General features: G+C 38.8%; 1 protein-coding gene across 1 annotated transcript in view; it reads right to left on the reverse strand.

The window, feature by feature from the left end:
- The window catches only part of galnt18a (UDP-N-acetyl-alpha-D-galactosamine:polypeptide N-acetylgalactosaminyltransferase 18a), a 282,449-nt gene that overhangs the window by 110,013 nt on the left and 147,640 nt on the right, over positions 1-24,796 (reverse strand). The window contains exon 4 of the mRNA XM_041794807.1: positions 17,899-18,085. Coding sequence (XP_041650741.1) covers positions 17,899-18,085 — 187 coding nt within the window. The remainder of the gene's footprint in view (positions 1-17,898; positions 18,086-24,796) is intronic.

Raw genomic sequence — 24,796 nt, forward strand, 5'->3', positions numbered from 1 at the left:
ATAGTGACTGGGTGAACATTCTGTCCGTCACATTCATTAAGGGCAACAAAATGTGAGATGTACTGCATGCACCCTCCAGAATGAGCTTGAAACAATAGCTGCACAGTTTCTAAATATTAGCACTTAGTGTGATTCTTTTCTCTACTTTAGAAATGTTTTCCAGTTCTAGGGGCAGTACTTTCAGGTGCGGTGGAGTCGTGACATAAACAAGCAGCAGCAAAAGCTGGTGCAGTTATAGAGGAAGAAATTAGCGTGGATGCTGCTAAAGCGCCAGTTTTATCACAACTTGATGACATTTCTTCGTTAAAAGAAGAACAAAGAACAGCAGTGAGATGTTTCCTTTTCAAAAACAACAAAAGTCGAGTACTTACACATCTGTAGTCGCCATGTTTCGCGTTATTCCTCAGTAGCTGTGCATGCGCAGCTCGATAGCGGCTACATCACGTGTTTTGTTGCTCTGATTGGCCCGTAGAGATGTGACAGACAGAACGTTCACCCAATCACCCTCCGAGTTTTTTTCAAAGCCTCTGCCTTTTCCCAAACGTTTCCTATTGAAGCTTTCCTAGATGGATGTGTGAAACACATCCATCTGATGTGTCAGGTTACACTGTAGCTACATCCAAGCTAATCCCTCCACCAGTAGAAACTGCAGACTGGCTTGCAGTTCAACTAACCCTGCCATGCCATGTGGGAAAAAGAGCAAAAACATATTACACCAACATGAAAACCTAAACTACTGTAACTACCCAGAGTTTGCCAAATGAAAACCCAGCCCCACTTCCTCCTATTCCACTGATTTCCCCTCTTGGAAAAATGTGTGTTGGAGTCAATGGAGGGCGAATAAGTTTTAAACAAATGAGCAGTGGAGTCAAAATAAATAGATAAATAAATAAAGGTAAAACATTCTACAAATTAAAGAGTAAAAAATTACAAATGAAAGTAAACAAACTACTTCTTCTAGCATGAACTACATATACAGCACATCATCTTTCCTCCTGCAGTTCTTTTTCAACAAAACTAACGCATTAGAGCCCGCTCCACACACATCGATCAATCGCGCGCCTGTCAATGCAGAAGCACCTTAATTAAAAAAAATGTCATGCACCTGACCTTGCACACTGAGTCTGTTACTTTCTATTTATATTCACTGCAAAAATTCACAGAATGTGGCAAATTGTTTCTTTCTGCGATGAACATAAGCAGTGAGGATGAGCCTGTGGCTCCATCACTCCTTCAGATTTACTCCGGATCCATCCATCCTGACAGAAAGCTTGGTATGGAACCAGCTCTGCCAAGTTGAAGAGATGGAGAGCAACTTTTAGGACACACTCACACTAGGCAACCCGTTCCGTGCATCAATGAGTCTGTTAGGTTGCTGAGAGAAGAAAAGTATGCCTTTATCTAGTGTATTTCCATGGTTAATATCCTCATGATAAACGGGCAAATCACAGTCTTTAAAGTGAGGATTCAGTGCGGGAAAGGGAGGGGGGAAAGTGAGCAGGAAGCAGCAGGAATCATTAGCTGTCACACTGCTTTCTCAGATTAGAAGTTTTGCCATGGTAAACCTTGCACTTCATGCCACAGATATTGCAGCATAACCTGTATCATATTTAGGAAAGTGGAGCCATACCTTCAACCTCTTCCTATCAGGCATATTTGCTTTGTTGATTCATTAGGCTGCTACCACATCAGTACTCTCATGCATCCAATGCTGTGTTTGTGTGCATGGAAAATTGACTCCTCTTCCACTCTCTTCCAGTCAAGGATGCGTTAAAGTACCAAAACACGGCACTGATTTTACATGTATCGATACTCAGGAGTACCGATGGCATTCAGTGTGTACCTACAAAAGTACCAAATTCAGAACCAGTTCCTAGTGCTAAAGAAGCTACAGCTGAGGCAGTCGTTACACCAGTCAACTCTGTCTACTATCTTGCAGTACTATCAAACCCAGTTTGTAGCTACTGCCCTTTCTTCTATAAAGACACTGATTTCTCCATCTGTTCTGAAGACTGAACACAATAGTTTCAGATTGGAGCTTTGCAGACAGATCTGCCCAATGACAGACATTAAATCTGGCAAATCCATCTGCTATGCAAGGTTACAGAGCACCCTGGTTACCTGCTTTTAGTGCAATGCAACTTTCTCATGTACAGCTTTAAGTCAAAGACCATAGGAACCATGGCAATAGCTCAATACTCATACACACACGGCAGATGCCGCAAACAACGGGCTGTAGACACTAGCAGAGTCATCTGCCCAATCAGCATTGGGATTTTTACACCATCAAATAAGAAATTCCTTTTCAAATCTGGATCAAAAAACTGGACTCAGTTATTGAGCCCATTTCTCTTTATAGTTGGGGGGTCAGATGTCCACTCGCCAGCCAAGACTTTACAAAATGGAACAAACATCAGATTGAGACTATGCATGCAGAATTCTGTAAATCTGTCCTCTGTGGCAAACAGAGAAAAAACAAATAATGCATGCAGAGCAGAATTAGAACGATATCCTTACTCATCAAAAACAAAACAAAGAGGGCATTTTTGAATTGTATACTCATCTAAAAGAAATCGAGCCAGACACATCCATAACAAAGCCCTGACCTTCAGAGAGACTGCTGAGAGCTCCCTACCATACATAGGTTTGTACATCACAACTTTATATAAAGATAGAATGTTACCGCCTCTAACCAACTTTAGCAGCCAGAGACCACATCCTCTCCTGCACCTGCACTTTAGAAACACCAGTGCTGAAGCCAACAGGTAGTGCTCAGGACAACCACGGCCCACTTCACTAATACTTCTATTTCTGCATTTCACACCGTAATTTAGCTTTTTTTTTACTCAAGCTGGTAGTATTTACATTATTGGTTAATACATACATGAAGTGTTTAAAGTGTACAGTCATCAGATATAAGAACTCACCTCTATTGCTACTATATTTATTTAAACCAGGACAACTTCAGAAATTTCACTTAAAGATTTTCACTTTTGCTCTAAATAAATATTGGTTTCAAATATCAGTTACCTCTTTCATGAGCAACTCCTAATCGGTCAATCCCTAATTGTGATCCGGCCATAAAAACATCAGGATATGATTTTTTGTAGTGATGCACCGATTGTTAAAATTAGGGCCGATGCCTATACCAATGTTAAAATGACCGTGTGGCCAATACCGATGTTTTCCATTACTCTGAGAATGCCGTTGTCATATACAATTGCTAGAAAAAGTATGTGAACCCTCTGGGATTTCTGCATAAATTGGTCATCAAATGTGTTCCAATCTTCATCTAAGTCACAACAATAGACAAACACAGTCTGCTTAAACTAATACTACAAATCTACAATAACTAAAACATCAAACAAGAATGGAGTTAATGGGAGGACATCACAGAGGAAGCCACTGCTGTCCAAAAAACACATTGCTGCATGTTTGAAGTTTACAAAAGAGCACCTGGATGTTCCACAGCACTACTGCCAAAATATTCTGTGGACAGATGAAACCAAAATTGAGTTGTTTGGAAGGAACACACAACACTATGTGTGGAGAAAAAAAGGCACAGCACACCAACATCAAAACCTCATCCCAACTGTGAAATATGGTGGAGGGGCCATCATGGTTTGGGGCTGCTTTGCTGCCTCAGGGCCTGGACGGACTGCTGTCATTGACGGAAAAATGATTTCCCAATTTTATCAAGACATTTTACAGGAAAACTTAAGACCATCTGTCCAATCAACTGAAGCTCAACAGAAGATGGGTGATGCAACAGGACAATGACCCAAAGCATAGAAGTAAATCAACAACAGAATGGCTTCAACAGAAGAAAATACGCCTTCTGGAGTGGCCCAGTCAGAGTCCTGACCTCAACTCAATTGAGATGCTGTAGCATGATGCAATACCAGACATCCCAAGAATATTGCTGAACTGAAACAGTTTTGTAAAGAGGAATGGTCCAAAATTCCTCCTGACTGTTGTGCAGGTCTGATCTGCAACTACAGGAAACGTTTGGTTGAGGTTATTGCTGCCAAAGGAGGGTCAACCAGTCATTAGCCTAGGGGTTCACATACTTTCTCCACCCTGTACTGTGAATTTTTACATGTTTTGTACAATAAAAACATGGAAACAAATCATTTTTTGTGCAGTACTAGTTTAAGCAGACTGTGTTTGTCTATTGTTGTGAATTAGATAAAGATCAGATCACATTTGATGACCAATTTATGCAGAAATCCAAGAAATCTCAAAGGGTTCACATACTTTTTCTTGCAACTGTATAGGAATGGGGATTATTAATTTATATAGAAATTGATACTTGATCTGAGTCCTTATTGATACCACACACGATCATTTTTTGTAGTTTTTGTGGGACATTTGAACATATCACAACACATAGTATACAGCAGTCGAATTCACTGAGGTTACCTGAACGCATCATATTTTCTGTCTTCCAGCTTGTAAAGTTCGCTAATAAACTTCAATTCTGTCGATTCCAGCACAGACTGAGTTAATATTTTTAACAAACAGGACCTATTGTAAGGTTTGGGAGCACTTTTCAGCATTTATCTGAGCACATGAAGAAAACTGTCTTGGAGCAGCTGAAGAGATTATTACTGCCTATTACTCCCAGCGCAGGCGGAGTCTGTCGACAGTTGAAGGTACCACATTCTGGTTTATTGGGATGGACAGTACTGATGTGCTTTTAGTTAACTGCGTGCCATGTAACGCCAGAGATTATCCAGCACGTGAATTCCTCTGCCCAATAAAAAATAACTTTTGTCTGAAGGAGCAGGTGCTGAATGGATTACACACATGGGCAATGGTCATGGGCACATTCAACTTATTTTGCAGATGACAGTTCATGAGCCCAACATTGGTTGATGCCGATGTTAAACCGATGCATTGGTGCATTAATAGGTTTTTATTTTCCTATATTGCCCTCTCCTACTTAGGAACCATGTTTACGTAAAGTACTTAAGTAAATAAGGGTTTAACCGCTGGTTTAAGATGTATCTTATACTGTTAAATGGCAGATAGAGATTTTTTTTCTAGCCATTAGCTGATGGTAATGAACCCATTGCTAAATGATTTATTTTTAAACTACCAAAATTTTAATGCCATTGCAATTACATTGCCAGCCAATAGTCAGTATGTATGTTGACTACAGAGACCAGAAATGCTCCATCAACCACATATAATGTTTCTTGGAGCCAGCAATTCCAAGTTATTCAGCTCCTTTTCCTGCAGTTCCCTGCACACCAACATACACATCCCATCGTGTATTATATTATTCATATTGTTCTTGTAAGTGGAGATGACTAGCACAGCACATTTAATAAGGAAGAGCTGATTGAGGGTGTTTGTGATTAGAGTCAGACAGGATCTCTGCTATAAAACACCCTATAATTACTCGTATTTGAATCAAAATAGGGAACATTGCAGAAAATTGCAACGTATGGTAAGGACAATTATGCAAATGGAGCAGTCAAAGCTTGGTGGTAATTATACAGTAATTTCACAATTTCAGGAAAGGAGGTGAGGTTTTTGAGTGGGTGCCTGTGATTCACAGTACAGCAAGGCACACAAAAAAGATGAATAAAGGGGAAGGGCCAAGAGGGAAAAATTAAGGAAAGAGTGCAGGAAAGAAATAAGATAGAAGAAATAGATAGACAGAGACACATGAACATAAATGACCATAACTATGGGATCAATGTGAAACACAGACTGCTAAATCCAATGATACAAAATATGATCAAATAAACATTTAAAATCTCATGAGAGTATTTTCAAAAGAAAGAATGAAAGAGGACATAAAAGTGTACATTTTCTGCAAAGCTCTTCAGTATCTCTGCTTAGAATGATACCATTAGTCATAGACCAGTAACCTGTTTGTGGCAATATGTGGGAGGTTTGTGTGGGTTCTGTGCGTGTGCATGAGCAAGGAGAGAGAAAGAGAGACAAAGAAGAGAAAAAAAAAGGGGTGGGGGGTGGGGGGGTGCGCGCGTGTGTGTGTGTGTGTGTGTGTGAAAGAGAGAGTTGAGTAGGTGGAGGGGTAGAGGGGTCAAAAACCCTGTAAGTGTCTTGTCTAATCTGGATCTGGAATACAGCAGCAACAAATTTTGGATCCAACTCAGCCTTGATAATGAAATGTGTGTGAGTGTGTAAGTGTGCGTGCATAAGCAAAGAAAGCAGGGCAACAAATACTACATATTACCTGCATTTGAATGTGAATGCACTTGTGTGACTCTCCTTCGAGTAAGAGCGTGTGATGTTTTTCAGGCTGTCACAAAGATGAACAGGTACACGGCAGGGCTGTTGTATCTGAGAGTTTGATGAGGAGACCCTGAGGTGATGGAGTGTCCGCTGCTTCAAGAGATTGACGTGAAATTTGTTTTAACAGAAAACACCTCATGATTTCTGTCGGGAGAGTGTTGTGAAGGATAATGTGTTATGAACTGTAGCTGCCTCTTCATGGTGATGGATTAAACATAACCACATATACTAATGAGGTCACTAATTAACTACTGCACTCATTTCTTACAGGGGGATCATTAGGGAATATGTCTACTGTGTGTCAACATACTTGTCTTAAAATAAGACATGGTTGGTATTAATTCATACTCAGTCCCATGAAAGGCTGGTTATTAGAACTAATTGAGCGGTCATTTTTCCTCATAAAATGCAAGAAAAAGCAAGAGGAAGCCAAGCAAGCACAGATTAGGATCATCTGCTATAAAGAGGAAGCATGTTGCCTTAAAAGTTTCATCATATTAGTTCAGAAATATGACCAATAATTCATTATTAGTAAGCCATTTTTTGGTGTCATGTAGGTGTGTAACAGTTTTTGTATTCTTCCTGAACTGTCACAGTTTCGGGGGTTATGGTTCTATAAATAAGTCCGATCCATTAAGAAAAACAAAATAAAATAAATGTGACAGTATTTACCCTTCAAAATTGGTGACAGCAATGCCGATGAGTGTTTGCTATAAACAACCAAGGAAGAAGAGGAAGTAGCCGGAAAAACACCAAAGAAGAAAAGTGGGCTCCCTGCTCTCGCTGCAAGAGAGGCAGAGCAGCGAGACCCACTGCACTTTTCTCCTGCTCCTCATCCCCACACTGTTTTTGAAAAAGCCACCGGATGTGAAAGTAGAGAGTGTTGATGATATTAAATGTGGTTTTAAGCACTCCACTTTGACTCTGTTGCAACGTCCCATCCTGTGTTTACGTGAGTTGGTTGGGGGTCCTTCACAGACATAGATGAGTCAGGATTTTGCGCCAGTATTCCCTGCACCAAGGTTATGATAGTTTTAGATTTTTCATTAGTTTTTATTTTTATTTAATTTTCACTTTCTGTGTTCGATTTCAGTTTAGTTTTTATTAGTTTTGACTGTTGTTTTGTTGGTTTAGTTTTTATTGTGCAGGAACGCTTCGTTTTAGTTTAGTTTTTATTAGTTTTAGTTTTAGTTTTTTATGGAGAGATGTCGGTGCTGAGTGAGTGTAATATATTTTTAAAAACATATCAAAAAAGGCTATTGTTCACTTATCATTTTATTTATTTAATGATGATGTTTGAATACAACTCCAGACATAAAAAATACCACTGTGTGAAGTCTAAACCAATCAGATCAGGCAATTTTACACTTCACAGACTTGTGTGTAGGTGCCAGTCAGTATGGTTGTGTCAAAGACTAAAACTAAGTATATTTTATCTCATTTGTATTTGATTTTATTTAGTTTTATAAGTGCAATATAGAGTTTAAGTTATTTTACTTTTTTTGTAAAGCTTAGTTTTTCAGTTTCAGTTAACTGATTAACTTGATTTTTGAATTTTGGTATTAGTTATTTAGTTAGTTTTAGTTAACTTTAATAACCTTGCCCTGCACCAGCTTTTGACTGAAAGTGGTGTTACAGCATTCTTCATAAATCATAAATATTATACATTGTCCTGTTTATTGTCCTATGTGTGAAATTTATCATGCTGCTGTCTTGGCCAGGACTCCCTTGTAACTGAGAGTTTTGTATCTCAGTGAGAATGATCCTGCTTAAATAATGGTTTAATAAATAATAAAATAAAATAAAAGAACATAGTTCTTCATAACACTACACGGATCAAAGCATTGATTGATTGATTCAAATGCACATTTCAAACATGTTTTTGAAAGCTGCACCAATGTTAATAAAAGAAAATAATAAGAGAGGGACATCTGGAATTTTAAATCGGGGACTTTTTCTTTTTTATTAATTAACTGAACCCGTGCCGAACCGTGACCCCAAAACCGTGGTACAAACTGAACCGGAGCTCTGTGAACTGTTACACCTCTAGTGTCATGTTTATACAATGGGCGATTGATTGAGTTTCAACTATGATTACAATTCTAGCTTCCCACAATCTTAAAAACAAGATAATTAAGGCAGAATCATTACTATTTCTTGGTATGGCAGTGTGTGGTGAAAGATGCACACACACACTCCATTTAAAGCACAGCAAGCGCTCACGGTGTTGAGTCTGAACATGCTAAATGTTCACATTTTTGTTGAACAGTGAATTAAACAGTTCATTTGACAGAACATAAGAGCCATGGAACGCTAGCTGCCCTTCCACGCGTTCACTTGTAGTTTGGAGGTCGTATGACATCAGCCCAGCTAAAGCTCCACCTGTTTTTTGTTGTCCACATGAAAATGTTTTCTGCATACACCAAATTCTCCTGGTACAAAATTGGTCAGGACAGCTTGGGGGAAAAAAACTGAAACCGAAAAACTTAACACGCAGATTCTACAGAACTTTACTTTTTTATCTTCTGCTCTGGCTTCATTATCACCAGAGGTTGCCATCTGGATTTGACTATGAGGAAAAAATGCTTACATTCTGTGCATTTGGCAAGTGGCTTATTTGCTGCAAAAGACATGGTGGGACACCTTGCATGGGGCACCATGTTGGCAGAAGAGGAGAGAGAATGGAAGATGAAAAGATTCAAACATTCCCCACACCAAGACGAATCAAGCTGCATCAGCTCAAACTGCACAACTGTGTGTACAACCTTTAGAGACTGGTGATGATTATATTTGAGTTGTTTATGTAGCTCTAGAGTTTATATATTTCCCTTAAAGTACTTATGAAAATATCCATCATGTTTCTTAAACATTTGATGATGAAAACTGCAGGATATCTGATTGTGTTTCCTTGTTGATTACACTTCTGGAACAGAAACCATTTTTAAGCCTCATGATGTATCATGTACCTTACAAAATACTGTTTAAGCTATTTTTTGCTGTGATGTTTTGGAAATAATAAAACCCTTGGTGGAAGCGTGTAGGATTGCTGGGACTCCCTTTATCACAATCAGCCAGCAGTTCTGGGCAGACGTGTGTTTTTCTAATTGCGCCTACACTGGGCAACCACCATAATACCTGACACATTTAAGTCAGTTTGTAGCTCCCCATTTATCATCTGTCTTCATTCCTCTTGGTAGGGCTTATGGCAAATACAAAATTATGATTAACTAAACTTTTTACCTCAATTACAATTAATGAACCATTATTCCACCCCCAACTCGGTTTGTGCCGTTTATATTTGTATAATTTTAAAACAATTAACTGAAATTTTGTTCAGTTTATAGGTTAATACATCAATCTTGTGCTCTTCAAAAACAAAATTATCTGGCTAAATCTATAAAAAGTTTTTTTCTCTTTAAACAATTTTGTACCTTTGAAGTAGTTAAACCAGAGTGGTACTGATTCCAGTTTGTTAGGCCAATCCTGAATTTTGAACTAACTTTCCTGGTCTGACCTCCTGATAAAGTTGGGCAGATTAGACTATGGCAGAATAAATAAGACTGTGCAGATGCGCCTGAGTTTTCCTCCATGGCGCTTCTGTGTAGTGGACTGGATGGGGCGGTGTCACTACACTTTTTTGGGGGGGTTTCCATGTGGCAGGCTTCATGCATTGTGAGACCTGACTGGCCTGTCATGTGACTACACAGCCAGTAGTGTGTTTTAAGGGGATGGTGCATTGATAGCAAGAAAATTACAAGGGAAAAAAACAATGATCTGACATGACACTTTTACATCAGTTAGAGGCTCTAAATGTCGGTTTTGATTGTTTTCTTTATTATTATTATTTTTCAGCTAATTGCCCAGCACTACCACTTGGTCTCCAGTACATCCTCCCAGGCCAGATTTAGGGAAGTTATCTTTCACCCACTTTCACCATCCTTCCGTACAGGCATTTATGGGCATTTTACATTAACTGATATATTATTGTGGTATGGTCCGTGCAATTGAAGCCTCCATTATTGGAAGACCAAAGATTGATTTTACTTTTGTGTTTAAGAGAAACACCATGACTATGTGGGTAATGTGCTTTTTATTATAGGTAAGACTGTTGGCTACCATAGAGCTGAGTCTTAAAGGACTCTTAAAGGTGTGAATCAATTGATGCAGGGCCCCAGAATTAGAGCATAGACATTATATAAAGATGAAACAGAGCAGTGGACCAGCCTAGCCTAACAAGTCAGCAGTTTATGAAGCTCATTTCAACACAGTTTGAAAAATGTATGCCAGAATGAGGGCATATGTATATGTTATGGGGCAACTGGTAGAGTCAATTGACTCGTAATCGAAGGGTCTTGGGTTTGATCCCCAGCTCCTGTAGTCACATGTCGACACTTAAATCTCTGAATGGAATTAGCTAATACTGAGGGACCAGTTCTTTGCCATCAGTATGTGAATGAGGAGTGAATGGGTAGTGTGACTGTGAGCAGTCAGATGACTAGAAAAGTACCATACAAGCTCAAGCCCATTTATGCTAGCTGCACTAGCATAAATGGGCTTCAGCTACAGCACTAAATTTGTTAGCCTGTTAATGGCAGTTTCCATTAAAAGTTAGCATTAAACTAACAAACGAAGATGGTTTATTTGCCACTACTGGTACAGTTACTGTAGGGGGTATACACTAACCATGTAGAGTAGATCAAAAGAATTACTTAATTTTTGAGCTGATACTTTAAAACACTAAGTTTTATCTATTCATAAAAGTGAAAAGAATGTGCCACTCAGAAAGAGGGAATAGACACCAACACATAATACTTACTTCCATACCATTAATTTCAAAAATTACATGCAGTCCCCTGTCCAAAATTTCAGCCGTGGTTGACAGCTAATTACATTCAGTATCAAGTTAACATGGCTGTTTCTCTTTTGTAAAAATGAGATTTTATGTGATAAGGCCATCTGAAACAGCTGGTGCAGCACTGTTTAAGCTACATGAGTCACAGTTTGCTGTCCTAGTTTTAGCACTGATTTCTACAACAGATTGGTCTGTCAACAGTAATTACTCTTTGTAGCACAGTGAAACAGGAAATTTATAAAAAAAAAAAAAAAAAAGCAGCCTGTCCCATTCCTGTTAAAAAAAATGTCAGCTTTAATTAAAGTGGCATTTCTTGACATCCCTAATATTTCTGAGCTGTAAAATCAAAACCAGCACACTGAAAGTCCTTGGACAAAGTGTCTCGCACAAGTAAAATAAAACAAAAATAAAATGTCTTTGGGAATATTTGGCTCTAAAGCCCATAAGAGTGTATTATCCTCACAAATCTCAACTTGTTGTATAATTTGCAATCTGAGAGAATCTAAAACAAATGTGTTCTTCATCTGTGAGCATCATCTGTTTTTTTTAAAGCAAAAATCAGGAACCTTGGAATTATTTTCTTCTCCTGTAGCATTCCAAACACTATGTTTCATGTATTTTGTGTTAGATTTATTCACATGCATCTAACATGGACATCTAAGTGTCATATAAATCCACAAACAACCATTCACAACTTAACCCTCTGAGGACTGGCGTTGCTGTATTCAACAAGAAGACATGTTTATTCAAAGTAAAACTTTTGAACCATGAATTATAGCCACTTGCTGGCTACAATTCATGATTCAAAAGCAGGAGAAATCCCGAACATGGGTTCGCATTTTCAGCACCAAAACCACAAGGTAACCTGGGATCTCTCCTGCTCAAAACTTTCAAATGAAGTTTCTCTGCTCTCTCTTTCAGCCCAGACTCTCCATCTGTTTAAGTTCGTCTTCAATGTACTCCGGTTCATACAAATTTCCTTTCATATCCACAGTAAACAGCACATCATCATCGTTGAGAGTTGAAATCGCTCATATTATCTTTGTTTTAGCTTGGTGTGGTGTTATTATTCCTGTAGAAGCCCGCACACACAGCTGAGCAGAGGATACCAGTGCGCAGAGGCGGAAGGAGACAAAATACCGAAAGCTGCATCGTAAATTAGTGCCTGACACAGAGGGGTTTTTTTTGGGGGGAGAAATGAAGTGCTTTGTATGAACCAACATATTTTCTTGGCCCATTTTTACATAAAAGTCGTTAAACTACGCTGATAGAACGTTCCCCTTTTATGTCACGGATCTCTCTGAGCTCGTACTAACCACGGGAGCAACTTTCATTGAAATCACCGGAGGCCAATGCCACTACTATAGACAAGTACTTCATACGACTCACCTTCAAAAAAATCCCGAAATATCCCTTTAAACAGGCAGAGACCCTAAGCAGAACTAGGCTGTGTGGTGAACAGCTAACTGCTATAAACTGTGAATGTATTGTTTGTTGATTTTTCAGCCATTTTACTGAATAAACAGACAGGCTCCCTTTATCTCATGTGTAACCTTTCAACAATCATGCTCCCCATGTTTAAAAGTACCATAACATTATTTTTGTTCTATTTTTCCTCTTTCTTTTCCACATAGTACTGTTGGTGTCATTTTCTCACTTGTCTTGTACTGTTTGTATTGTTTGGCATCACTAAATAAAATAACAAAAAAGAATACCATAACTGATTAGCATGCACTTCTTGACAGGATATTTATTTGCAAATAACAAACAGTTTGCTTTTGTTTTTTGAATTGATTACACATTATGTTTTCAGGTTGTCTGTCCATACCTTTCTTGTAAATTTAATAACTTCAGAACCCTTCAAGGGACTTTCTTTGACCTTTTCACAATGTCCACTCTGTCACAAGGATGAACTGGTTAGATTTTGGTAGTCATGGGTCAAATGTTGCATCATTTGGCCTGAAGTTCCTCCCTTGCTTGTGGATGAGCTCTTTGGATTTTTTTTTTTTTTTTCAAACTTTGCACAACTGTCCATTCTGAGTCAACAATAACTGAAGGAATGTGGAGGTAAAAAGTTAAGGCAAAGGTCATTGGGCCTCATGTTCATTCCATGCTTTGTGAATGAGATGTCTCAAGATGCTTTGAGGGGTCTAATTCAAATTTTGCACAATTTTCCAATCTGACTCAAGGGTGAACAAATTAGATTTTAGAGTCAGTATTTTTAGATTTTGATGAGGCTAGGAAAAAGAATACTGGCATGAGAAGGAGATTTGGAAATACAAAAGCTCAAAGGCTGGATTCCTCTTTCATGCTGTGATAAAAATTAACTCTGGCTTAGAAGCACTCAAGGTAGAGACTTTAAATTATTTCAGATCAAAGCATCAGCCCTCTCTTTAAAGTTGCTGTTTAATCAATACATTGTCAATTTTTTAATATGGAGATGCTGAGATCCTGTTAAAATATTTTCAAAGGGAAGAAGAGTTGCTCATACAATGCCAGGTTGTTATTTTAATGAGCTTCTTTCGGCACTGACATTACAAATGTTTTATTGTGGTGGCCATAGAATATGCAGGTTGTTGCAAGAGAGGGCAGTCAAAGAAAAATAGCACAGAAATGCAGGTTTAATTAGGCCTTCCTGGGCCACAACAACCTCGACTACTTAATAAAATATCTCAACCAACCTCCCCTTCTCATTCATACTCCAGGGAGTCTGGAATTAAATCACTTCATTGCCAGCCTGCCTCACAATTGACTTACTCTGCAGCCCAAAATACTAATAAATATGTCACAGCTGCTTGTGCGGCTCTCTGGAGCTGAAGGTTGCACCTGCTTGAATGAGGAATTTACAAGAAAATGGGTGAGAGCTACATCAGTGCTTAAAAGAATTCAGGCAAGGGGAGAAAAGACAATAGTCTCTCTCTGAAGCAGATTATAGTTTATTTCTTACAATCAGTAAAATTCTTCACACTTTCTGTGCTTGATCAACTTTATGACTTAAGGGGAAAAAAATGTTTTCAGATTTATTCAGCAACCTTTAGAGGAAAGTGAATAAATGCTTATATGAAGCCTCCCATTCCTTCAAATTTCCTCTGTCTTTGTTCGTCCCAGCATCAACAGTTGACAAAATCAAGTAGCTTGTTGCAAAAAGGTAAATCTATCTGATTTCCACTATAAACGTGCTGTGTCTAAATTATAGACATATACATAATACATATATACATATAAAATAATAATTCTACAAGGTTAAGGCTTGTGGTAACCCTGATGAGTCTTGAAGTAAAATGTTCACTTCATTGTTTTTCTGTAGAGTTTAGGACAGTCAGTTGTTTTAGATGTAATACAGTTCTTTCTAAATACTACAGATGCTCACACTTTTCTTCCTTAAATCCATGAACAAATCCCATGCAAACCTTAGTTCTTATTTTGTGAGTTATTTTTGCCTGGGTAGGGATACTGCTGAGGATGGCTGGTATAAATAGGCTACCGTAAAATACCAAATAATAGTCGGGTTCCCTTTAATCGCCGGGTCCCAATTAACCCCTGGGTGTAGCAGTACATTTTGATAAATACCCGCCTGTTCCAAATCAACGCCTGGTGTAATTTATTTAAAGCTCAGGTATGTGACTTTTGATGAGAACCATATAGAATCAACTCTCAACTCCCCCTCCATTCCTGTTCTTCTCTGTGTTTGACTCATGGTTTGACTGTTTGAGCTCCGTAGCTCCACCCCTCTCCTTACAAACGTACCTCCTCGCGGATGAGAATGTTCAATGAATTAAATACTGACGACGACAAAGCACTCAAGGAGTGATTTTGCTCTGCTTTTCCACTGAAATCAATGGCCGAATCACAGGCAAGAAAACACTTCATCTCATCATGAACAAATTCTAAACAGGACCGAACACCGCCGTAATTCCGCCATTGAATCAACGTCTCGCTGAGCTGAGATACAGAAGCTACAGCGGCCAATAGGAACGCTCCCTCTGACCTGAGCCTGATTGGCTGCGAGTACTAGCCTCCTCATTGGCTGGGGCACCCTCATCCCTTGCTGGTTTTCTCAAGTGAGATAGCAGTGCCATGGCCCCGGTGCAGCGAAAATAAAAGGTACGACATTAGAGAGTGTTGAGTTGACAGAAGAAGACAAAAGTATAATTATGGTACGGTAATCTTGTCTTAAAAATGTAAAGGTGATATTCATACGGGTGTAAATAAATAGTTTGATTAAATTTACCATATTTTTCCACTTTTTGCTAAGCAAGATTTTTGTGAGAAAGGAATAAAACGCCTTGTCCCAAATAAACGCCTGGTCTGCTCAGTGATTGAAACAAATAAACGCCCCGGCTATTATTTGGTGTTTTATGGTACCCATTTTAAAGTTAGACCTAAAGTGGCCACTGAACCTAGTTATGTGTTCTTTGGCCCCAGAAAAACATGACATATCTAAATGGTCTGATTTTTGAACAGCCCAAGCACTCTAACATCTGCTTTCATTTAATTCACAATGCAAATGATTGATTATGGAGATGTAATTTATAGGCCTGCAGCAGCTTCAACGCTCAGGCACTTGGACACTTTCTATCACTCCGCCCTTAGATTTATAACTGGCGACGTGTACAGAACTCATCACTGTGTCCTATACGAGAAGGTTTGTTGGCCTTGCCTTGAAAAGAGGCACAACAGACTTTGGTTTTATACATTCTTAAGACCCCCATTGGGAAACTGTTACCTTACATCTCAGACTTGTTGGAGTGGAGTTCAAGCACTCACATGACCCACTCTACTGATTGGTTAGCTCTTAAGGTTCCTTGAGCTTGCACTGAACTTTTTCTATGATGCCGCAAGCTTATTGAACATCCTCCAACAAACTGTAAAGATTGAAGTCCTACCCTTGTCTTGCAGAGGTTAGGACCTTTCAGTCACTTTGTTTCCAATTGTTATTGTTTTGATTGATTTCTACTGGTTTTAGCTGATTGTATTTGACTGTTGTTTTGTCTTGCTTGTTCTAATGTGCTTGTAATCTTGACAACATTGGAAATGAGGGAAACCCCAACGTCCTTGAGAGAACAAACAAAGGTTTGAATTGAATTGAAATTAGTGGGGCAGCTCAGGGGTTAGCGCTGAGCAAGAAGGCCCCTGGTTCGCTTCCTGGTCAGGGCCTTTCTGTACGGAGTTTGCATGTTCTCCACGTGCACGTGTGGGTTCTCTCCAGGTGCTCTGGCTTCCTCCCACCACCAAAAACATGCTCATTAGGTTAACTGGTGACTCTAAATTGGCTGTAGGTGTGAATGTGAGCGTGCCTGGTTGTCTGTCTCTATGTGTCAGCCCTGCGATTAACTGGTGACCAGTCCAGGGTGTACCCTGCCTCTCGCCCAATGACAGATGGGATAGGCTCCAGCCCCCCACGACCCCGATCGGAATAAGTGGTGTAGAAAATGCATGAATGGGTGAAATTAGTGACGGTTGCCATGGCATACCTCCTTACTTTGCTTAATAATTGGGCTAAATGAGTTTAGGCCACAGGCCACTGCCTTTTAAACAATGACATAGTATGTCATGATATATAAGTGCATCTCAAAAATATGAGTTAAAATCCAACATCTCAAAATATTAGAAAACTGTGGAAAAGTCCAATTTGCAAAGGTTTCCTGAGCCTTCATTCGCTCACTCTGGTTCAGCACATACAGCCAGAGGTTGCACTGGACTTTTTTGTTGTCCATCATTTTGACAGAAAGGGTCATACAAATTCGTCTAACCATTTTACAGTCCATCATTATAATTTTCTCTTTAATATCTGTAATGTAATAAATTTTATACGACTTTATTAGTAGGGTTCAATTTATGAAGCAACCTTTCCAAACTAATATTTTAAGATCAGTTTTTGAGGTTATGCATTTTTATTGGCATTGAGAGACAGATGAACACAGCAGCGCAGCGTTTACTCCTTGTCATTTTTTACGCAGTGACGGCAGAGCAACAATCCCTGTCTTCAAGCAAGCAACTATGAACTACACCATTTAAGATATCATTCACAGTTTTAAGGATATTTTTAATGTCAAGATGTAGTTTGAGGACCATAGCCGATAACAAGTTGTTAAAAAGCTGCAATGTGGAGCTGAAACAAAGGCTCATCCTCATCATTCCAGTCAGCCAAAATGATAGACAGCCTTCAAAATTTTCTGTCATCCCTCCAAATAATCAATGATTGAGAATATTCAATTAAGGTGACCTCTGCAGACAGCTACAGTCATGGGGAAGACTGCTGACTTGACTCCTGTCCAGACAATCATTGGCATCCTTTACAATAAGCAAGGGCAGGCTGTTCTCAGAGACTGTATCAAAGCAAATTCATGGCCCAGTGTGTCTTAGAAGACAGAATGGATCTATTAAGTCTAAATATCCCCAATTTAAGCAAATATCAGTCTTTTTTCTTCTGTTTTCATCTGTTCCCCATTGAGCAGACAGCTGCCCAGCCTGGCTGAGCACTCGTGCCACATGCTGAATGCGACGTCAGTGCACATCCTCTATTCTGGCCTTTCAATGTTGACTGTATAGAATATCACCAGACTTTAACTTTGACATCAGAAATCAGGAAGCGCTAGACCCCTCTGCAGTTACCAGACTAACATGAGCATGTTAATGAGGGGACCTTCAAGAGTCCTGGTCACTTACTGTCATCTGAGGCCATGTGCACCAGATGGCAGCCAGTGTGTAAGTGCTTAATATGGTGTACTTTTGATGCAGACACTGCTGTGGAGGAATATAAAGCAGCTGCTCACCATCCAGTGTTGAACTCTACGTGTGCATCAAACAGAGCAACCACGGGAGCTGAAGCGGCCCTCCATCCGCTGACTCTGGACCTGATAAGTCCTTCCTGTTTGTCATGGTGGACCACTTTGATGAACCCTGGGCCATGCTGAGCGTTGGTCTCATCCACAAAGCTCTGCAGGTGCTCTTTCAGCTCAACTAGGGAGAAAAGAGAGACCGACAAAAACACATATATGCTTGGTAATGTTAAAGTTGAGTCTGTGAAGCCTGTGGCAGCATTGATCTTATTGACACTGCTCCTAAGAGACTCCCTCAGCCTCACAGCACACATGAAAAACACTCTGTTTCTATCAGTCACTGGTTTTTAAAGAAAGCAGCTTCAACTATTTTTCTCAGCTGCTTGTAATTTTCTAGCCTACATAACATTTTCTTGATGAGGACACACAATACCATGTGATACAGATGTTGCAACAGCTGCTTTAGAAGGTGTATTAAAATAATCACACTCATTTGAATCACTGTATGTGAGCTCTTGTTTGCATACAAAAATTGTTAAACAGTACTGTAAAAACAGTAGATATGCATTATGACATTGCAAAGACAATTTCCCAGTTATCACAAATCCAAAAAGATGCTAAAGTATTGCACCATGGGAAATGCTGGTTAAGCATTTTTTGAGCATGCCCCATTCTTAGGAATGATAAGTCAGGATTCTTCTTTTTCTATTTGTCTTATTCAAGCCTTCTAATTGGTGCAAGCGCAATATTTTCAATTCTGGTAAACCCTGGAAACAGACTCAGTACTTAGCTGTCCTCACAGGTTGACCACATTGTCTGGGCTGCAGCCAACCAAAGAAAAAACTTGTTGACTAAAATTATACCCACACACCAACCAATGAATTGGTCACTGAAAACCCACCCTGCACATTAACAGTGACAGTCTACTCAGTGCATTCTGCCTATATTTATAAGATCTCTAAAAATACAGCTGGGGATCACAGCACAATATCTATTTAACCATATAAATACAATAACTACATATATTGTAATTGTTTTGTCTTAAAAAAAATAAGATAATAATAACAAACTGACTCACTTGTTTCCATCTGTTTTGTGTGGTTTCTGAACATAAATGCTCCTCCTGTCCTGACAGTATGCAACAAAGGATGGATTACTAAAGTTCAGAGAGAAAACACTCAAATCCTAAACTTAACCATTAATTGTAAAATGGATATACAGTTTGCCATTGAAAGGAGCTGTTAAAAGAAGTTCCCTGGGTTAGCCAAGAAATACGGTTCAATTTAGGCAAAGAAAAATTTTATGGACCAGGAGACATTGCTTTCTCTCTCCTCTGCTCTCCATATGACTGCAACAGACACTAAGATTAACGTCGGTGTTTTAATGAGATGCTAAAGGGACTCGCTAAAATGTGAGCCAGTAAAGGTAGAAGCTTTAACAGAAGAAGGGGCAAAGGCACACACAGTGCAACTTCAGCATTGATAAAACAAAACCCTGCACTTTCCAGCACTTTGTTGCAGTTCTTAAAAGCAGAGGTTCACAGAATTTTTTAGCTCAAGACACGAAAGGGAAGATGGCCCTCACCCTAGGACCCTACGACTTACAAAAATTAAGTATTGCCAGAACATCTATTTATTAAAAAGGAAACTTAAAAAAGGTTTTGATTTTGTAGTAATATGGAACTCATTTTGATCAATATTTATACACTGCAAATGCACTGCATATGCTATCAGAAAATGCTTTTAGAAAAATTTCCTTGGTTAGAGAGGCCGCTGAAGGTGTAAAAACAGTCTTTGTAAGAGACCCAGGTAAGATTATCTTTTGAGCTAAAAGATTTAACGGTTCTTCATTTGTTTTATTTTGTATTTTCGTACTGTCTCCAGCTAGGATTACTTAAACCTCCTATTTGGATGGAAACTGTCATTTATTTAAAAAGAGGAAAAATAGTTATCAATCAACAGAAACTCACTTAAAGAGACAAGCTTGCAATTCATTATGCTGTGATGACAAAAATGGAACAGTAAGAAGTCCAAGTGTTTAATCTTATGTAACCTTGAAGAGGCATTAAGCTCTTAGAGTCACTATGGTGCTTTGAAAGAAACCAATTATCAGATCATCGGTGGATGCTCTGTTTTGAGGTTTTTAGGCTTTCATTAGTTAGCACTTTCCCACACAAAAACAACACTGCATTTCAAAAAAATTTGATGAAGCCAGTATTTATGAACTCTTATTGAGGTATATTAATCTTATTTTGCTTTGACATCATGGACAGTACATTTTCAAGCAGCCCTTTGAATCAGTTAAGCCTACTCTTTCCCTCAGGTGCAGTCTAGCTGGAGGGCAGCATACAGGTGTCTCTAACGGTTAAATGTAGAGCAGGCAAACTACTCAAGTGAAAGTACAGTTACTTTGTGTAAATACACTGAAGGAGAGAGCACAGATGGTCGAGTGGTTTAAGGCGCTACCTATGTATGCAGAAGGCCCGGGTTCAAATCCAGCCTGCTGCCCTTCACCGCATGTCTCTCCCCACTCTCTTCCCTGTTTCCGAGTCTATCCACTGTCCTTCTTCTATCAAAATAAAGGCCCAAAAATTAATCTTTAAAAAAAAATTTACTGAAGTAAAAGTAAAGGCACAGATGAATAAATCTACTTAAATAAAAGTAAAACGTATTTAAATTTTAAGGTTTACTTTAAGTACTGAGAACTGAGTATCTACTGGAGCAGTACAGTAAAATGCAATCTTTCCTTATTGGCAAAAACAACAAAAGAACAAATCTGCAGGCAGGTTGTATGGGCAAATTCACACCTTTATAATGAAGTAAAAATACAAAAATAAATGAGAGTGTTAATAAAACTCATGGAGTTAAATTTAACACTTTAAAACTGTCTATATTGGTCCTCATTACATATAATTAAACTACTCTTTTGAAAGTGTTAAATACTTTACAGCAGTGGTTCTCAACTGTCTGGCCTCAGGACCCACCAGTCTGTCTTACAACAGATTGCGACCCAAGTTTTCAAAACATTTTCAACAACGCTTGTTAAGTTAATTGAATATGTTGCAGTTTGGAGCATGATTGGACCAAAACACCTGATATAAAAAAGAAAAGGGACAAAACTGACAAATTGTATACCCTCTTTCCGCATCATTATGTGGCAATTTTTGGCAATTTTCCAGAGAACTTGTAAAATTACTTCATTATCATGGGATAAGTAGCCATCTATTGTAAAAAGAGAAGATAAATTAGTTGAAATACTGATCAAACATTTATATTTACCCAATTTCACAGTAAAACAGGGTAACATAAAAGGTACTGATGCATGTCCAATAAGGACTTCAGGACTTTTGCCACCATGTTTTTCTCTGACACCTAGTCGCAACCCACTGAAAACTGTTCTGCGACCCACTATTGGGTCCTGACCCACCAGTTGAGAGCCACTGCTTTACAGTATGTCAGAGTTGCAATAATCCTTGAAAATCTGTGGCAAGGTGGGTTTCCTCTGGCAAGAAAAAAGCAGAAAGTCGACCTCATAGCAAGGCAATGTATGCTTATGCAGAATATGCACTAGGCGTCCTTTGGAAACTCCTTAAGTCCCAGTTGGAACTCTAACTTAGTGGATATCTTCCTTCATGGTGCAAAAGTATGGTGTTTTGGATTGTGATGTGGAATCATTCTCTCTCTATGTGCTACTGTGTTGTCTACGTAGGTGGAAAAAGTACAGGAGTATTGTACTCAAGTAAAAGTACAGTTACTATAGTTCAAACTTACTAAAGTAGAAGGAAAAGTACAAATTTAAAAATGTACCCAAAAAGCTAATCAAGTACAGTACTTTGAGTAAATGTAATTAGTATGGTTGAATGGATACGAGGGGGTGGAGTGATAGTGACAGCTCCTCACAAAGCAAGTGCAGAAAAAAGAATACAAAGTCAACTTTTTAAAGGTATAATTTGCAGGCATTTTAAGCCTTTATTCATAGAGGGGGACAGTGGATGGAGTCAGGCACTGGGATGAGAGAGTGGGGGAGAGGCATGCATCAAAGTTTCCACACTTGAATCCAGGCTACCCATGCACATTGAGCACACCTGAACCACTAGGTCATCAGTGCCTACTAAATCTATTTTAGTTAAGAAAACAAAGATAGTCATTTTTAAAGCTTTGCCAATCAGCAACCCAGTAAAAACTGGACTAAGTTTAGGGAAGGCTGCTTTCAAGCGTGACCCCTTCTTTCTCAGCATCACTGCTTTGTTTGTAACTTTTATGGCATTCACTCTCCCCACTTGATTGCCCATCTCACTCTCTCTCTCTCTCTCTCTACGATTGCCTGACCAATGACATTTTGGTTGGGTGAAAGCTCATCAACCAAATAAACAACAAACCAGTTGGAGGTTGTTAGCCCTATAGCGTCCTGTCTAGATTTCATATGTTGGTGTCCCCACATCACATCAAGCTGGTCTTCAAAAGAGTCTAAAAATTCATGATCAAAACAATTCTGCACAAGACAGCTACATAATAAAACCCTGGATCTAAACCTTAGAACTTAATCAAGCATAAAGTTGGTCATTAAAGACTGAAAACATTGAATTATTGAAGATGGGTTAAGATAAAAAAAAACATATTTCTTTGGGCTACAAAGGAGGTTTCTATCCAATGATATATAGAGAGCACAAAAAGTAGAGCATTAAAGACATAAAAAATAGATTATAAGGATTATAAGAGGATTAGTAAAAACAGGCCACGCTGAAGCTGCACGCATTTGTATTTTTTATGATGAAGTCTGACATGTGTACAGACTTACATGGATAAGCCAGTATTTTAATACTAATGACATACACAAGTCAATTAATTAACAATAACTGATTCACCATCCTTTTATAGCATATGGTAATATTTATGTTTTTTCTTGCTTTTTTCCATGACTGGTTTCATCTCATGGTCATGTTCAAGTAGATGGGCAAACGTGATGACACACTGCCCAGAGTAGGACAGCCAACATCTTCATTTACTCGTTGTGATTTCTCTGAGTTGTAATCCTGCCTGTAGGCTACAGCTGCATCATTCCCTCCTCTATTCATTACCACCATCAGCCCAGATTCTCCGCTCTCTCTGTTTTCCTTTAATGAGCTGCAGTTTGCTGCTGACCTGGAAGAAAGATGGGCTCATTTAAAACTGGAGCTGGGAGTGTAAAAGAGCACCTCATTTTATTGCACGTACATGTGAGATTGTTTCCAAACATGAAAATCAAGTCATTAAATCAGTTTCACCAACATTTACTCAATTTCTTCTCAATGTCTGCTCAGCATCTTTTAAATGGCTGAATGTTTAAAAAACATTTTACCATCACGTTGGAGCAGCAGGCCTCAGTCAGACAGAAATCTCATGGGGACGCTGATTGATAATGTACTCACTATCTCAAATCTAAAAAAGTTATCTAAAACCTGAGTACAACCTCATGTTTACAATACATTCAGTCATTCATCTCCAGGTTTATGTTATTACCATTAGCTTGTTTATTTACTAAGAAAAAAAAGGGTCACATCTTATTAACATCTTATTATATTAGTCACTAAATGTTGAAAAACACCAATTTCTGAAAAAGAGAACAAAATAATCAGAAATTCCCAGACCCACCATGTATTAATTTATTTTCTGCACAAGCTGCTTGAGAAGGTTTAAGGAGAGTGAAATGTTGGAGAGCTCTTTTTAGTGAGCATTATTCTTGACATGTGTGTATTTATATATTTTCAAATAAAGAAAATTCTCTCTGTATTCCTGACCTTCTCTCCATGATTTCCTATATTATCCACTGTCCTGTTCTCTCCACATAAAGGCAAAAAAGCCTGAAAATAAATCTAAAGAATAAACCACATTAAAATATGAAACAACATAAAGGTGAAACAATACGACAAATTTGAATTTTTCTAAAAATGAATAAAGTCCTAAATAATAAAATTTCTTATGCAATGAATGAAATTGTTTTGCCTTGTCAGCATGAAATGTCGAGAATAAACAGCCCCTCCGTTCACTGACACCCCGAGTTCCTGCTGATCTTGCCTCATACCTTACACCAACTATTAGCTTTGCCAATATGCTCGTAGCTCTGGGAGCAAAAACACTGTCTTTGATCCTTTGGCTAACAGTATGGCCTCTTATTATGAATAATGTTTTTGTTATTGATTATTGTTATTGTTGATGTCTCGTTCAGCAGCACTATAGGCAGGAACAGGTCTTAATGGAGCATCAGGTTCCTGGGCGGAGGTGCTACAGCTCCCCGTCTAGAACTGGACTATACAGGAGAGCTCAAGGATCTTTTACTCTAGATTTCCTACAACACAGTGACAGTCGAGTTCATGTGAAGTTGTGTGCTGTGCATTGCCGTGCACCACAGCAATACATTTTTCAGACGCTATCATTATTCATCCATAAATGCCGCCTGAAAAGAGCAAAATGGGAAGACAGAGCCTGTGATGCAGCCCCCTGTATTATTGTTATTTTAATATTTAGGATTAAAACTCATGATAAAAACAACTTAGGGTCACAAAGATGCTGTACATTATGATACTATTTGTAGAGTCATGTTCTGAGAATATAGCTCTAAAATAATTTGGGCATCTGCACAGTCAGTCCAGAAAGTTCAGACCAGTATCTGTACTCTGTATCGGCCGTTTCCCAACACCTAGGTATCGGAACATCTCTAGAAGAAACAGTTTCACAGTGGATAGTTGCTTTATCAAAAATGATTTCTGTAGAAAAACAACTCAGGGGGATGACTCATTTCGTTAGCTGGCTGTCGGCCCTGTGGTAGGATGGCTAAAGGGGGACACTTTGAAAATTTCAATTCTATAGACCCTCATATGACACTTTACAGAAGGAAAATTTAAAACTGGGATTCT

This window comes from Cheilinus undulatus, linkage group 9 (assembly GCF_018320785.1).
Source record: "Cheilinus undulatus linkage group 9, ASM1832078v1, whole genome shotgun sequence".
In the NCBI taxonomy this organism is placed as follows: Eukaryota; Metazoa; Chordata; class Actinopteri; order Labriformes; family Labridae; genus Cheilinus; species Cheilinus undulatus.